Here is a 16,908-nt window from a genome sequence, read left to right on the forward strand (position 1 = left end):
GTCCTGTTTGAAGTATCAATGCCAAATAATGCTAAAGTATGATGACACTAAGTCTGTTTTCCCGGGACCAATGAATAGAAGAGATATCAGTAAGTATAATGAACAAGGCTCATCTGTTAAACCTTTAGTGATGAACCCAATCAGTTCCACAATTCTAAATTACATTAGTTTGTCCATTGCTATTATTGTTAAAGTATATTTAAATAGTTCTACCAGACTACTGAGCTGATTAGTTTGTCCAGTTTATGAAGGAGTCTTGACATCTTTCCCTGATGGTAGACACAGTTGTTTAATTTCCCAGCCACTAGCATCATGTACAAAAATAATCAATGAACATTTCACCTTAACATGGACCATTTTCACAACAGCTAATCCTATGACCAATACTTTAACTTCTTATTCTTTTCTTAAGAAGAAACAGATTCGTTTCCCTCTCTAAGTGTAAAACAATGAATCATTACCTGAAAACAGATGAGACCAACTGCAAACTGACGCTACAATTGCTACTTGATTACTGATACCATCTATTGCCAGTGTAGTGTGTGCTACTAAGAATGCTACCTTGTGAAACTTTATTTCTGGGTGGGAGTGGGAGTCTTCACATAAATATCATTAATTTATACTTAAAAGGGTATGTTACCTCAAATTTTTCAATAAAAATTGGTAATTGCCCTCAAAGATTGTATTACCTTAATGTCATTTCTAATACTATCTCCTCGTGGTATCCTAGGCTTTTTGTATATCAAAGAAAACAGCTATTGTTATTTACTTGCATTTAAATCCTCTATGAACGTGATCTTCCAGATGAGGTCGTAAATCTACGGTGGATATATTATTCTGTGATCCAAACTAGATGGGTATCAATATCTTGTTTTCACATAGGCACCACATAAGTTGTGCAATTACCATTTCTCTAGCAATTTGTTCAAGCAAAATTGTTAGGGATAGAATGAAAATAAAATATTTACAAAGAGAAATTCCTGTCTACAATTTTGTTCAGCAGCCAAGTTAAAAGGCCAGATGTCAAATATTGTCAAAGTGCTGGGACACTGCTTCTTAGTTACCATCTTGTGGGTGTGTACCTTATACACATTTAAAGTTTATAACTTATGTGTATCTTAATTCTTGTGTGCTAATTCATGAACACCACCAAGTGCGACATAAGCAAGTGTTGTTAGTCTCTAGAATATTTAAAATGGACAAGATAGATTAAACTTCCAACCTGACAAGGGTTAAGCTTCAAGATTACCAAATAAGGAAGGCAGAGGACTAAAAACATAATCTGGTATCCTCCTTTCATCCCTGGAAGATATAACCCACTGGTTTCTAAATTAAATTTCAGCAGTTTGATTTTTTGGTATTAATGTTTCTTCTTCTTTCCCACTGTTATCTACATTAAGGGGTTGACTGCCTGATGCACCTTTTAGTATTAATGCTTGTTTGTCATTAAATCATACAGTGTTTCTAAAGCAAGAAATTATGCTACTTAGAAAACTACAACATTGTTCAACAATACATAATCTTTAAGCTATAACATGTACTATATATTCACAACAGACAATTTTAATGTATTCTTAAGGATACAATATTTTACTTAAATTTCATCAAATCATTTGGTAAGGTTTATCCATGACTACTACATGACCTCAATCCTCTTCAAATCTCTATACGAATACTGCATAGTATCAAGCCATATTAATATGTACATCTAGTATTGCACTACGTCTGTTGAGGAATAAAAAGCATTCCAACAGAACTCTGTCTACAATAGAGATGAATTACCAATGGGAACAATTCCTTCAAGAATAAAGTTAATTTCAAACCACATTTATGTGCACATTTTGAGGAAAAAAAAAACACTAGAACTCCTATAAACCTGAAACTATGTTTCACATTAACAAGAAGCCATTACAACAAATGTATTGCATACAATTACTAAATGGTCTCATTAAGAAAAATCAATTGAAAGAGTAAAAAGCAAATTGTAATAAGAGTAATAAGACTAACTTCCTGGAGGATACAATTTTTTCCCCAATACAATATCCAATCAATACTAAATCATCCACATCATCCGATGCATTTCTAGTGAATCTACTCATGCAAGAATAAAAAAACTTGAACAGTATATTATTAGTACTAATTATTCCCATGCTCATGCTCTGGATTTAAAATGCTTAGTTCTGAAACATGCTCTACCTTACACAGTACTAACTACCCAACTAAGAACATAAACTCCGGGAACAATACATTTCAAGAACTAGTGAGATTCAGAAATAACTGTAAAAAAGATCACCACTGATAGCATGATAATTTTGACCCAACTAAATGTAAAGTCAATCTGTGTGTGTAGATTTGCAAACTAGTATAAAATACTTAGTGCCCATGATACTACAAGCATTTCAACCATCCAGAATTGAAAATGAAAAATTTTAAGCTTGCAGAGTAAATGTTTGTTATCCATTGTAAATTAACTTAAAACGGAAAATCACTAAAAATCATTGAACCTTGGGGAACCCAGCAATTATAACGTCTAACTTTTGAAGCATGCAACCCCAACATGATCATTGATGGAAGATAAAGAAATCTCTAATGAAAAACACTATTATTTACCTTGATACAACAAATCAACAAAGTTTCTTGTATTCAAAAGAGCTAATTTAAATACAGGTAGTTGTCAACTTATGACCTCAATTGGCCAAGACCAACTGGTCGTAAATCGATTTGGACTTGCGTCAGCCCATGTTAATTTACCGTAGGAGTATTATAGTAGCCTAGCCTACACTAGGGTAATCAGTACCATCTTTACATATAGGCTAGCCTAGCCTACACTACACAGCATACTTTATACATATATGACATAGTAATGATTAATTTCAGCTAATTCTCTAGGTTCAATGCACATTGGCCGATCATAATTCAGTGCAAAGAGAAACTGAATAACATTTAACAAGTTAGCCTTGCATATACGATGATGATGTTATCATGGTACATATATTGTACACATACAAATACAGTAGCCTAGCCTACAGTATACTGTATACGTACTACTACATATAGGTACAATATAATTTAGTAATTTATTAATATATGCCAATTTTGAGGTTCAATGCATTCTGACTATATCAAAAAAAAAAAAAAAAAAAAAAAAAAAAAGAGAGAGAGAGAGAGAGGGGGGGGATGAAGAGAGGAGAGAGAGAGAGAGAGAGAAGAGAGGGGGGTAGACGAGAGAGCGAGAGAGGGGGCGGGGGGGGGGGGGGGGGGGGGGGGGGGGGGGGGGGGCCCCATGAAACGGAAATCAGATTAGGACCGACATCGGCATACCTAATAGAGCGTTGTCAGGCTGCTGACAGCTACATATATTTATGAAATAAAAACACAATGAATATGCATCCTTTCCATGAATCTTTTAAAAAGTTATACATTACTGTATCCAATTGTATGTATTTTCATATTATTGTATCATAAAATACTAACAAAGTAGTCAATGTTTTGGTTTGGAAATCAGCTGATGGCAAATGCGAGTTTAGTTCGCCGTATTCAACTCAACTTGAAGCAAACTGCCTTGCTTCTAGTTAGCATAAAATATCTAGATACTTTACTTATATGAGACAAGGTAATTTGTCATAGTTTTTAAGTTGAAATATAAATTTACTATGTCTTGTGAACTAAATTATTTTTTTTGTTAACAGATTGCATTGTGGGCATGTTTATTGTGTAAAAATATTACGTGATTCCGTTCGGTATTTTCACTTTTCTTTGTAGTATGAGCTTTACCGTTAGTTATGTTACTTATCTTTTATTGGCGTGAAAACAACAGTAAAATGTGTTCTTTCAAGACCTGAAGTTTTGAATAAAATTATTCTCTCTCAATTTTATCTTCAGTTGTGTTTGATGGCATAAGTTTACTGGAGTTATATCCTTGTTGCCAATACGCGATAATGGTCATTAGCAGCTGGAAAAGTGAGCTGCGTGTGTGGAGCTGGGGAAAACTTTCGTATGTTCAGCTGGACACAATTCTTTCTTGCTCAAGTCACTTCCCAGTCATTTTAGCTATGGGGGGTCATAAAGTTGATCAGTCGTAACTCGCATAGGTCGTAAGTCGACAACTAGCCGTAATCTGGATTTTATTATATTATTCAAACTTATCAAGAAATTACTAAAATAAATAAAAAGAAAATAAATAAAAAATAAAAAAACTTGCATGACATCAAGAAATTACTAAAATAAAAAAAATAAATATAAAATAAATAAAAAAATAAAAAACTTGCATAAGATCATTAGATTTGGCTTGAAAGCATTTACAATGTACTCTACATAACAGTGTCACAAGTGAATCTAAAAATGATTTTTTGGTACAACTTTTTGACTTAAACTTAAATAACAAGGAAATTGTATGTCACATACATAAGACAGGTAAAAAATTGCACATCAAAGGAAGAAAATAATACATGTAACAATTACCAGGGAGTTCCATCCTCCAAACAAAGCCTCAAGCTCAAGATTAAAGCCAAACTAGGAGTAATATGCTTTAAATACATCCCTTACTCAGCTGACCAAGAGATCTCATTATGATTTGCAGGCCATAGCAGCCATTATTAAAAGCAGATTGTACTGTGTTCAATTTTTCCTTCTAACTACAGAAAAGGGTATGACCACTAACTCTTTGGGGATGATTCAATATTTCATAACATAGAATGTTTAAAACACACAAAGTTGACTGGATAACAACAGATTTTAATGTAAATTCAATGAATGCTATCAATACCTTTTTTTCTCATCCATGCAGTTTTTCTGAATTTGTTTAACTTGGCCCTTTGTACTACTTGCCATTGCATTTCATATTTTTTGTTGTTTCACTTTCATTTAAAAGTTATCACAGTAGTGTGATTTTTACCCAGAAGGGTAAACACTTGAGATGTCAACAGAACAGAATTACTTAAATACCAGAGATAAATGATGTATGGTATGGAAATTCAAACTATGGGTACAATTATTCCTTATCATTTTTCCATGAATGATCACCATGGAAAGCTGGTGCATCTATATCCATTTGACTTGTTTATTTTACACATTAAGAGGTTTCACTTGCATTTTTAATTTCATCATTGACAGAGTTTGACATGTCAAATTCTATGCTTGTTCTTATCATGTTATCAATAACCAATCACATGCTCCGAAACCGATTCATAATTTGGGTAAGTACTTTAAACAATATGAATCATTGTGAAGGTAACATTGACACTGACAGTGACGATGGCAAAAGCAAAATGCAAGTAAAGTGAAGGGAATGAGTGATGCAGTTTTTCAAAGTCTGGAATATGCAGTAATGTACCAAATAACTAAACTTGTACACAGTGCAAGTAACTAAACTCGTATGGGTTTATCTGTATAAACTAAAGTATATTCTGGAGTTTCTCAATAACATTACAAATAAAATTTGGCTTTAGAATCTTGAGATCATTTTGCCTAATGAACTCAAGTTTACCAACTTCTTATATTAAACTTTTTTGAGTTTATTAATAAAAACAATAGATTACAAAGTTTATAATGGCAAATACTCATTAGCTTTGCCATTTGAATTCCATTTCATTTTTACACTAAAAATAAGTGTATTTATGACTCAAGAGATATGGATTTCACTGCAGTAATTGACAAAAGGGTATTTTATGAAAGGAGAAAAAGTGAGTATTCAAATGTCAGTTTACTAGATTAATCTAAGATTCATGCTTTTCTGACATTTCTAAAAATACTGAGTACTTTAATGAATTCTGTGTTTATTCTAATAATCATAAAGTTTGTTTCTATAACTCTTCCTTGATCTGTTAAGGAAAAATTTAATCTCTAAAATCTTCAATTCTTCAGTAAAACTAAATAAATTTTTAAATTTCTATGGCAAAGGTTTCATAAGCATTTTTTCCTTTGCCCATCCTCAACAATCACTCGCACATGCATTCTCAAGCTCACAAAAATCCTTTCCTCTTCTTTTTTCAAGTCCACCTACTTTAAACTGTATTTCATTCATATTTGACTAAAAACTATGTACCTTCAGAAATTATATATTTATGAAAATTATTTATAAAGGAAACAATGAAAATAAGGTAGGCTAGGTTACCAGAAAGCTTTTCCTAGGCATGATTTCACTGATCAATTAATCATCTGCATAACTCTGTGTTGTGATCATATGGATAAATGAAGACGAATGCTAATAGTACACACTTTTCCCTGCTGAACTAAAGAAGCAAGATAGAGTTCAGGTATCAAATAGCTAATAACATTTCCATACAAACAAGATATTCTAAAAACAGGAGATTTTCTAGAAGAAAAACTTTAACAATTCATGATGCAAGACTAAAATCTGGAAAATTAGAACTAAAGATTAATCACCCAAAGAGAACCTATTCAATTATTCAGCCAAGACTCTTCAAGGAACTCCTACAAAAAATTAAAGTATAAAAAATCATGAAGCACATATTCAAAATACCATTTTAAGACTCAAACCTGTGAATATATTGAATCATCCAACCGAAAAACAACCCCTTCTCCCCAAAAAATGACATTCTTATCTTCCACAGAAATTATTCATTTGTTGCCAGTGATGAGGACCACTACTCAATTTTTCTTAAAGATCCCAGCTTAAGATTTTGTGTAATCTTGCTAGTAAACAAATCAAATAACTCATCCAAAGCAAAATGATAACCTCTTCATTGGAGGTAATTAGAAACTGAAGCACACCTAACCCAACAGTGTCTTTGTCCAGTGCTTGTTTCATCTATTCTGACAGTAAGCAGGGAATAAAAAAGGATCGCTACAACTACTATGTGACAACTACTTTTTTTTTTCTAAATGCATTCTACAATCATGCACTCAATGAAACTACTATTTCAACTATAACTACAATGAATTTTTAATAATATAATGGGAATATTAAATCAAATAATCTAATTCACAAGAATTCACTACAAGCAATGTGAATGAAGGGGGATACAAATATAAACAAAGCAACTCAAGGGTTAGTGTACCTCTCAGCGTGGAATAAGGAGACCGATGATGTGAATGTGTGGAAGACCGGGCAGAGGAGTAAGAGGAGGAGGCGGTGGAGTGGGCAGAGGAGGGCGAAAGGCTCGCTCGAAGGTCAGGGATGACCTTCATACTCCGCTGATACCCACTCCAACCGCTGCACCCACCACCACCACCTGTACAGTATACCATAGGACCTAGGTTGTATATAACAACATAGCCACACTAGATAAGGGAACACTGGCATCACAAACACATGGTGATTCTAAATAGTACCAGTATATATAGTATGTACATACTGTAAGACCAACAGTGTTCTTGCAAAAGCTAAATCTCAGTAATTACCTTTACTGTATTAGTCAATCACTCCGTGAGAAGGACTGTTAATAGCAACTACAACAAAATAATCATAATTATATACTAAATATAGCTTTTGAATGAAACTTCCAATGGAATGCTAGTTCTGGTAATACTTAAAGCTAACAAGATCTAATGTACTTCCAGTTGCTTAAGATACTAAACTGGATTGGTATCAATGGTCTAGCTTTAATAAAACCAAGCAAGGAGCATTCCACTTCAGATGTACTGTACATAGTTGTACTGAGAGTCTTCGGTACAAAAACAGAAAAATATACAAGATGAACATATGCCAATGAAAGAACCATTTCCACTAATATCAACCTACAACCACAAGCACACTTTTCTAATTGAAAAAGTCATTCGCTCAAGCATATATATATATATATTTTTTTTTACAAAGAAATAATGCAAGTTTCAAGATGATGCTGCTTCCATGTCATCTAGCTCCCCATCAATAACCAAGTCTTATTTTCCACTTGATGGACTGACTAGAAAGAGAAATAAGAAACTCTCTTTTGCAAGTTTTGACTAATATTAAAAAAAATTCTTAGGACAGCTTTCTATTATAACAGACCTGGTGATGTGAGCTGGATGAACTTGGAGGAGGTCCTCTTAGTACCTGGTAATGATACGCAAGACACTGGTTCCAGCTCCAACAGGAAGAACAGCTCTGCTACAAAAGCCAGCACATTCTGCTTTATGGAACTGTAAACAAAAAATAAAATGTGTTGCAGTACTGTCCAAACTCCATGGTCAGAAGGTTAAGCAGGAAAGAACTACTTTTAAAATCAGAACAGTATATCTCAAATCAATACAATATTCATCACCAGATGTTACATTTTATCTAATCTTCCTAGTCAAGAGTTACTGTCATTATTTTTTACCTGTGCATATATACAATATCTTCTTTGGTTAGCAGGCAAGGGTTATAAGGTAGGCTATCTTGGCAAAATTTAATGACAAGGCCTATGTTATAAATAGAATCGGCAATGGAAGGAGGATCTGCAACAGCAATGTCTCCCCACTGAAGCTCTTGTGGACAATAAAATGCTATGAGGGCAGCCAAACCTATGCCATCACTCAGATCGCTGAGGTCTTGAATTCGAGGAAATACCGGCAATTCCTGTTCCTGAAAAGTCCAGGTTACTGTCATTAATTATAATTTTTCAATAAATATAACAATGTCTAGAAAACAACCACATATGACACCTCCAAAACAAACATTTCTCAATAAATATCTCCAGGACTTTTGATAAAGAATTTCAAAAGGAAAACTTTCCATTACTTGTTGCATAGAAAAATACACTTTTTGACTGGACTTCCATTTTTGAAACCTATAAAAGTAGAAAACAATTAAAAGGGTACGACCTAAGGATAAAGATTACAAAAAAAAAAAAGAAACCGTTACATATAAAATACGTTTGGTAATCATCAGTTATCTATGATTTTAAGTTGGATTTTCTCTTTAAAGGGCTTGATGGGAGATTTCTTTACTTTGCGCATTTTCTGCCCGACCTGTGTCCTCTACATGATGTATGTCCTTTCTTAATAATCTTCTGAACCTACTTACAGGTCTTTATCCTGCTACTATCTATAACAAAATAGTAAGGTTTTATACACTTACCAAGTATCTACATAGCAAGAAGTTTCTACTCTATCATCAGTTCAAAATTTAAAAATTCATGGTAGCGTACTTTTGGTCGGGTGTAGGCAATTAGTATCCGCCCACATCCAAGGAAGAGTTGATACAACAGTGCTGGAAAGTCAATTTGTTTGTGCTTCATGTTCATGAGAGGGGAGGCGGGGGGGCTTTGATCATGTAGTTACTTGGCAGTAATATATAAAACCTTAATTTAGTATAAAAATGTCATTTTTATATAAGTAACTTACCAAGTAACTACTTACCTGAATCCCACATTGACAGGAGGTGGGATACATGGAAATACTCAACTCAAATCATTCAATAATAAGTGAATTTGAAATAGAAAGGTAGCTAGTATTGCTGAAATGCTTGTGAGAGACCTGCCACAGGCTGATACTGCCTCTGGTTGGCGCCCATCTCAACCTGTGGAGATGTGGCACGAAAGCCGAGGGTCGCCTCTACTTCAGTGGGAAACCTTGCAGCCAAGGAGTACTGCGAAAGCTGACAAGGTATGACCAAAAAACAAATACCCTTGCCCTGGGTGCAGTACACAAAATACAACCAGAAATAATTATTACAACACCAAAACCGACACCCAACCATAAAAACTAATGGCTGGTGGGTACTCCTGGTACATAGTACCACCAGGCTTCCCAAAATTCAACATCCTAAAACAAGGTGAGGAGATAGGGAACTAAAAGTTATCCCCTATCCTTCCACACCCAATACCATGCCAGCCACAGCCAAAGGGCCCAAGGTACTGAAGTTACTATATACTGTCTCCACATTGCGTAAATAATGGGAGGTGTACTACATTGATTTTGACTTCCAGTAAGTTGGTTGAAGAACAGTGGAGATTGACAGGTTCTTCTTAAATAAACGAAATGGCGGCTGCCCTAATGTCATGAGCTTTAACTTTAAAAACTTGATCATCCTCTTGAATCTTCAAGAGTGACCTTGATAACATTCCTCGAGAGTGACTCTGTGGTAACACTCCATGGAAAGAAGGCCAAGGTGTTCTTAGACAATGGACATAAGGGGTTCGTTCCTCAAAGAACACCATAAATTCTGACAAGGTCCTTTGATCCTAATAGTTCCATCCAGGTAAAGTTTAAGTACTCTAACTCGGCAAAGAATTCTCTCTTGGTCAGTAGGTCTCAGGATGTCAACTAAATTCTTGATCATAAAAGAATGAGGCCAGCTGTTGGGAGGGGTTTCATTCTTTGCAATAAATCCAAGTGTCAATTAGCAGACTGTATCCCCTGCAAAAAACCAATTATCTTACTGAGGGCATGTAAATTGCTGATCCTCTTTGCTGTGGCTAGGGCGATTAAAAATGGTGTCTTCCTGGTTAAATCCCTCAGAGGGGAAGATCAAAGAGACTAAAATGGGTGGCCACAAAATCCAAATTCCAAATGACAAATGTGGCTTTCTCTTGCTTGAAAGTGCCTAGGGACTTGACCAAATCACTAATGTCTTGATTATAAGACAAGTCTAAACCTTTATGTCTAAACACTGAGTTTAGCAGACCTATATCCTCTCGTGAGTGAGCTAAAGGTAGCTAAGCCTAGAGAGGACCTCAGGTACAACAAGAAATCAGCAATGTGTGCTACAGAGGTCTTAGAAGATGATATGCTATGTTGTCGACACCAAACACGAAAGATTGCCAACTTCACCTGCTAAATTTTAGTAGAGGACTGACGTCTTCACTTAGCGAATGCTTCTGCAACTCTTCTTGAAAAGTTCTTCGCTCTGACAAACTCCCTGCCAGTCTGAAGCCTGTCAGAGCATGAGCAGATAATCCTTGATGATATCGATGGAAGTGTGGCTCCTTTTTTGAGAAAGAAGTCTGGGGAAGTCTGACAGAAGGCTGAGAATGTCCAAAGGCCATTCATTCTGTGGTCATAATGGTACTGCCAGTCATGGACACGTTGTGGTGAGACACGAACTTGGACAGGACTTCTCTCACCCTACTGAACAGAGGACAGGCATAGATGTCCAGGTCCAACTAGTCCTGGAGGATTGCATCCATCACCAATGCCTGAGGGTTTGCTATCTGAGAATGATAGACTGGGAGGAAATGGTTCCTTGACGTTACTAACAGGCTTACCAACGGCTTTCCCCTGTTTCCACAGGTCAGTGCACACCTGTGGATTCAGTGTCCATTACATCAATAAAACCTGCTTGCAGCAACTCAACTCGTCCGTTACAACGTTGCACTTGCCCTGAATGAAGATAGTTACTAGTCTGGCCAGGTTGGTTTGTGCCCAGAGAAGAAGATCCTTGGCTGTTGGGTACCAAGAAAAGGAGTTCCTGTTTCTTGACATATGCCAATGGGGTCATGTTGTCCGCATTGACATGATTGTCTTATTGTTAAGTCTCTATAGCAAAATGTTGAAAGGCCATATATAATTCCTTCATCTCTTTTAAATCGATGACAAATCTCCTCTCCTCTGGAGAACACATCCCCAATACCTCCATGCTGTTTAGAAGAGGCCACAAACCCAAATGCAACACATCTGAGTACAATGTTAGGTCAGGGCTCAACGGTTGCAGTGACTTCCCTAAGAGAAGCCTCTCTTCGGCAAGCCATCACCTAAGGTCTTCTTGATCTCTGGAGTGATACTGAAAACAAAGGTGTCCGGGAGTGCTTTCCTTTGCCAAGACTGGCCTTTTGGAAGAATTGTAGGACTCTTGTATGAAGTCTTCCTAAAAACACAAACTTCTCGATGAGTTCCAACGTCGCCCTTGGGAATAAGGATAAATGATCCAGAGGCACAAACAGACCTTTGTGAAAAAGTAACTCCTTTTGTTGTAAAGGTCCACCCAAATCCCCTCTTCTTGAGTACTCCCATGGAGAATAAGACAGCCAGCTCCTGGGAGTCATCCCTGATGGCCTTATCCGCACACGAGAGCACTCCCAACTAATCCGTAGTGAAGTTTGCCTGAAGGCATTTGCAACCCTTTATCTTCTTTGCTAGTGTGCCAATTGTCCAGTCCATAGGCTAAAAAATTTTGAAGACCTTAAAAGATATCCCTGACAAAGAACGTAATTTTTGAAGCATTAAAAAAATGGAAAATTCTCCCTGGGAGGCAACAAAAAATCCTAGGGAAAGGGCTTCCCCAGTCAAGTACGATAGTTATGTACCTCCTTGGCATCAAAACAAGCAGGAGGTGCATTAAAAATTGCTTTACCAAGCGCTCTCTTCTTTGCTAACTAGTTGTCAACATTATCTAATGCTTTCTAGAAGATGAGGAAAGCACCATTTTTAGTAGCCTGGCAGATACTACAGTTGTCTCATCATAAGACCAAGCCTGGAGAAAAAGGCGTCCTAGGAAAAAGCAATGTTTGTTAGCAGAAAAGGAAGTACTTTCACACTGAAGCATACGCCGACGTAGTCTCTGTTGATCAACAACTTCTTCCGCTTCTTTCTTCGATGGAATACCTGAAAGAAATAAGTCTGGGTCCACTTCAGCAGTCGATGGGTATTTCTGTGAAAGACCCAGAAGATTATCCAATAGAATATTATCCAACTGCTGTTGGATAGGATCCAAGGAAGGATCTGAGTCAGCAGAAGTTGGTGCTGCACAGGCCAAGGGGAGTACCACAACAGATGAGTGTGCAAATATGTATGGGGGAACGAACTGGCACTGGGAAGTCGGACACTGAGATGGAAGACAATGAGTGCCCTCACTTTGAGCATCATTCAAACACACAGTAATACCCTGAACTTACACATGGTTAGGTTCCAGACCCCCTCGTGCAAAGGAAATTTTTGCGTAAGTTTGGCACGGTCTGTAAAAAATGCTAATAAATGCATATTTCTAGAGTTTAAACACTAAATATAACACTACTCATGCTCCATAAATATTAAGCTAACGTTTAAATGAAATTAAAGTTACTATAATTTCATTTAAACGTTAGCTTAATACATTAACCTTAAAAAAAGATATACAGTGGACCCCCCGTATTCGCGTTCTCCAGATTCGCGGACTCACACATTCGCGGATTTCTCTCGGGAACGTTTCCCTGCATTATTCGCGGAAAATTCCCGCATTCGCGGTATTTTTCTATGATAAATATCCACAAATTCCTGGGTTTTTTTTATGGATTTCATCATAAAATGCACTTTTTGTGATAAAACTATTAAAAAAACCATGTAGGAAAATTTTTAGTGGGTTTTTCTTGAGTTGTAACTAACAAAATAGGCTGTTTTTAGCATTTTTATAGGGGTTCCAAACATTCGCGGATTCTAACTATTCACGGGGGGGTCTGGTACGCATCCCCCGCGAATACGGGGGGACCACTGTAAATGGTTGGTAAAAATATAGGTGAGTGTGAAGATTACATACCTACAGTGTTTCTTTTCTCTTTCCCCTTTCTGACCAATCATGTAATTTTAGAAGTCTTCTCAACCACTTTTAAGAAATTCTTTATTCTCTCTCTTTCTCTTTGTTCTGAAATTCCTTGTTTTCATGAACAAACAGTGCTTTTTATTTGGACTAATAGTACAACTAACTTTACACAGGTATTAAGCTAACTTTTCAATTAAATTAGCTACTGTAATTTAATTTAAAAATTAGCCTAATACATTATCCTTAAAAAAGAAATAAATGATTAGTAAAAATATAGGAGTGTGTGAAGATTACATACGTATGGAGAGTGTTACAAGGAGTTACAACGATTAGTATGTCTCAAAGACTTGTTAGTTAATCTGAGGAGACATCGTCTGCTCACTTATCTGTAGAAGCAGGTTTTAATGTGCATTCACAGTGTCCTAATAATTTTGTCTAGTTTTCTTTTACTCTTCCACACTGTTGCTGTTTACAACTTCTGGTGGCAGTTTATTCCACGTGTCACATATCTTGTCTGTAAGAAGTTCCCACAATGGGATATGTTTATCTCTTCAGTTCTAGTTTCCATCCATTATTTCTTGTCTGGTTTTTTTGTTAAATGTAAATAGGTTACTGTCTACGTTTGCTATGCCTTTCATTATTTTAAATATTTTTATTAGTTGTCCTTGCAATTGTTGTTTTTCTTAGGCATACATGTTCAAGCACTCTAGTTGTCTTCAGTAATCTGTTTGTCTGATGAATGGAATTATCTTTATGACTCTTGCTTGTACTCCTTCTAATCTATTTATGTCTTTTCTTAGCGTTGGTGACCAAAACTGTACTGCATATTCAAGATGGGGTCTAACTACTGACGTGTAGAGCTGCAACACCATTTCCTTGTTTCTGTATTTGAACTGCCTCTTTATGTATCCCACTAGTTTCTGTGCCTTCTTTTCTGCTTTTATGTACTTTTGTGGATTTTAAGTCCTTGGTGTTAATGACTCTAAGGTCCTCCTCTTGTTCTACAATATTTATGTCATTCCCAAGCGGTATGTAGCTGTCATGAGGGTTGTTTGTTCCTATTTGTAACACTTTACCCTTCCCTTATCTACATTAAAAGGCATTTGCCATTTTTTTTACCACTCTCCTATTTTCATTAGACCATTTCTTAAACTTTCCACTCTATCTGGGTATGCTCCATTTACATCTAGTTTGGTTTTATCTGCAAATTTGGCTATCCTGCTAGTTAAGCCCACATCAATGTCAGTAATGTAAATCAAAAACAAGAGAGGGCCAAGGACAGAACCCTGGGGGGGGGGACTGCTTGTTACATATGCCCAGTCTGATTCTTCACAATTTATTAAGACTCTACGTTTTCTATACGTTAGCCAGTCTCCGACCCAGTCTGCTGTTTCTCCTTCAATTCATAAAGGTTTTGTCATCGGTTATTTGTGTGGGACTTTGTCAAAGGCCTTTTGGAAATCTAAGTAGAGTATATCTATTACTCTACTACAGTCGTAAATACTCCAAGAGGTTTAATAGGCAGGATCTGTTTTGTCTGCAACTGTGTTGGTTGTTTAACAACAAGTTGTTTCTATATACTATGTGATCCACAATCTAATCTGCAATTATGGACTAAAAAATCCTGCGAACAACTGACATTAGGCAGATTGATCTATAATTTCCCAGCTCTTCTCTTGGACCTTTTTTGTAAACCGGGGGCACATACCCTAGTTTCCATCCCTTTCTTTGTTCTGTACTTTTCCTGTAGAGTTTATATAGGTAAGGAATTATTTCCTCTTTTAGCTCTTTAATTTCTCTTGAATGAATCCCATCCAGGCCAGGAGATTTGAACTTGATTTTGTCTATTTTGTTTTTAATGTCCCCTTCTGTAAATATTATTTTGTCCAATGGTTCTGCCCCTTCGTATTTCCGAAAGTGTCTCCCGTATGCCGGCGGCATTCACGAGTGAGTGCCGAAGCTGAAAAACCGTTTTTTCAAAAAATCACAGCACGCTTAATTTTTAAGATTAAGAGTTCATTTTTGGCTCCTTTTTTTTGTCCATTGCCTGAAGTTTAGTACAGTAGACCCTTGACTCACGAACACAATCCGTTCCCAGACCTTGGTCATGTTCGAAATTGTTCGTGACTCGGAGCTAATTTCCCCATAAGGTTTAATGGGAATAATATTAATTGGTTCTCGACACCTACGAACCAATATATATTATGTATATTTTGCCTTATTTTACACAGATAATGTAAAAGTCAGTGTAAAAAACCTTAATATATCTAATAATATAATTTAAAATGGTAAACTAACACTATAAAAACGTTTGTAAAGTGAACACTTACTATGACTGGCGAGACTTCTGGCTTGACGGACAAGAGAAGAGGAGGGTGGTGGGTGGGGAGGAGGTTATTGTGCGGAAGGAGAACCTCCCCCATCCAGGTCGGGGAGATCTCGTTCCGGAGATTCAACTCTTCTAGGTTTTTTTGGTGAACTTTTAATCACAAACTTATCCAATGTCTGTTGCCTTTTCCTTCCTTGCATAACTCTTCTGAAATGGCTCATTAAATTTTCATTGAGCATATTCACGATCCTGTTCGTAACAATTTTGTCCGGATGATACAATTCAAGGAAGCACTGGACATCATTCCACTTTTCCAATGCGGCTTTTATCACATCACTGCTGACATCTGTAGCTTCCTCCCCATCCTCCTCTTCGTCAGTTGATTGCTCCCGAGCAAGTTGCTCCTGCTGCTCTTTGTGGAGTTGAACAAGTTCGTCCGTAGTCAAATCTTCTGAATGTTCAGCGACCAATTCTTCAACATCTTCGTCGTTGACTTGTAGACCCATACTGTTGCCCATGGACACAATTTCTTGCACAATCTCTGCATCGAAGACCTCAAAGTCACTGACAGTTACGCACTGGGGCCAAAGTTTCCGCCACGCAGAATTTAATGTGCGGTACGTAACTTCAGTCCATGCGTTATCAATGAGGGTTATGCAGTGAAAAACATTAAAGTGCTTCTTCCAAAATTCTTTTAAGGTTAATTTTGTCTCTTCAGTTACACGGAAGCATCTGGAGAAGAGCGCTTTCGTATATAATTTCTTAAAAGGTCCATGGGCTGGAGAACAGAGGTCGTGTTGGGTGGAAGGAACTTGAACTGAATGAAGTCATGTTCACTGCAGTCAGCCAAGTACGAAGGGTGTGCCGGGGCATTATCCATGATCAGAAGGCACCGCAGGGGCAGCTTGTTCTCTGTTAGGTACTGACTCACGGTCGGCGCAAACACTTCATCAATCCACTCCATAAACAAGCTCCGTGTCACCTATGCTTTTGTATTGGCCCTCCACATTACAGGCAGTCTGGCCTTATTTACGTTGTGCTGCTTAAAGGCACGCGGGTTATTTGAATGGTAGACAAGTAGCGGCTTTAGTTTCAAGTCGCCACTTGCGTTTGAGCATAACAAAAGCGTAAGCCTGTCCTTCATTGGCTTGTGGCCTGGGAGCGCCTTCTCTTCTTGGGTGATAAATGTTCAGTTGGGCATCTT

At 36.9% G+C, this 16,908-nt stretch overlaps 1 protein-coding gene across 18 annotated transcripts in view; it reads right to left on the bottom strand.

The window, feature by feature from the left end:
• The window catches only part of LOC135215372 (uncharacterized), a 331,802-nt gene that overhangs the window by 267,184 nt on the left and 47,710 nt on the right, over nucleotides 1–16,908 (bottom strand). For 13 of the 18 annotated variants that reach the window (XM_064249949.1, XM_064249937.1, XM_064249943.1 and 10 more), the window contains exons 5-7: nucleotides 8,262–8,506; nucleotides 7,952–8,082; nucleotides 7,020–7,193 (exon numbers count right to left, since the gene is read on the bottom strand). In XM_064249949.1, the coding sequence (XP_064106019.1) occupies nucleotides 7,020–7,193; nucleotides 7,952–8,082; nucleotides 8,262–8,506 (550 nt within the window). The remainder of the gene's footprint in view (nucleotides 1–7,019; nucleotides 7,194–7,951; nucleotides 8,083–8,261; nucleotides 8,507–16,908) is intronic. The other 5 variants (XM_064249940.1, XM_064249951.1, XM_064249938.1 and 2 more) reach the window with 3 other exon arrangements.

The sequence above is a fragment of the Macrobrachium nipponense genome, chromosome 5, assembly GCF_015104395.2.
Source record: "Macrobrachium nipponense isolate FS-2020 chromosome 5, ASM1510439v2, whole genome shotgun sequence".
Taxonomy (NCBI): Eukaryota; Metazoa; Arthropoda; class Malacostraca; order Decapoda; family Palaemonidae; genus Macrobrachium; species Macrobrachium nipponense.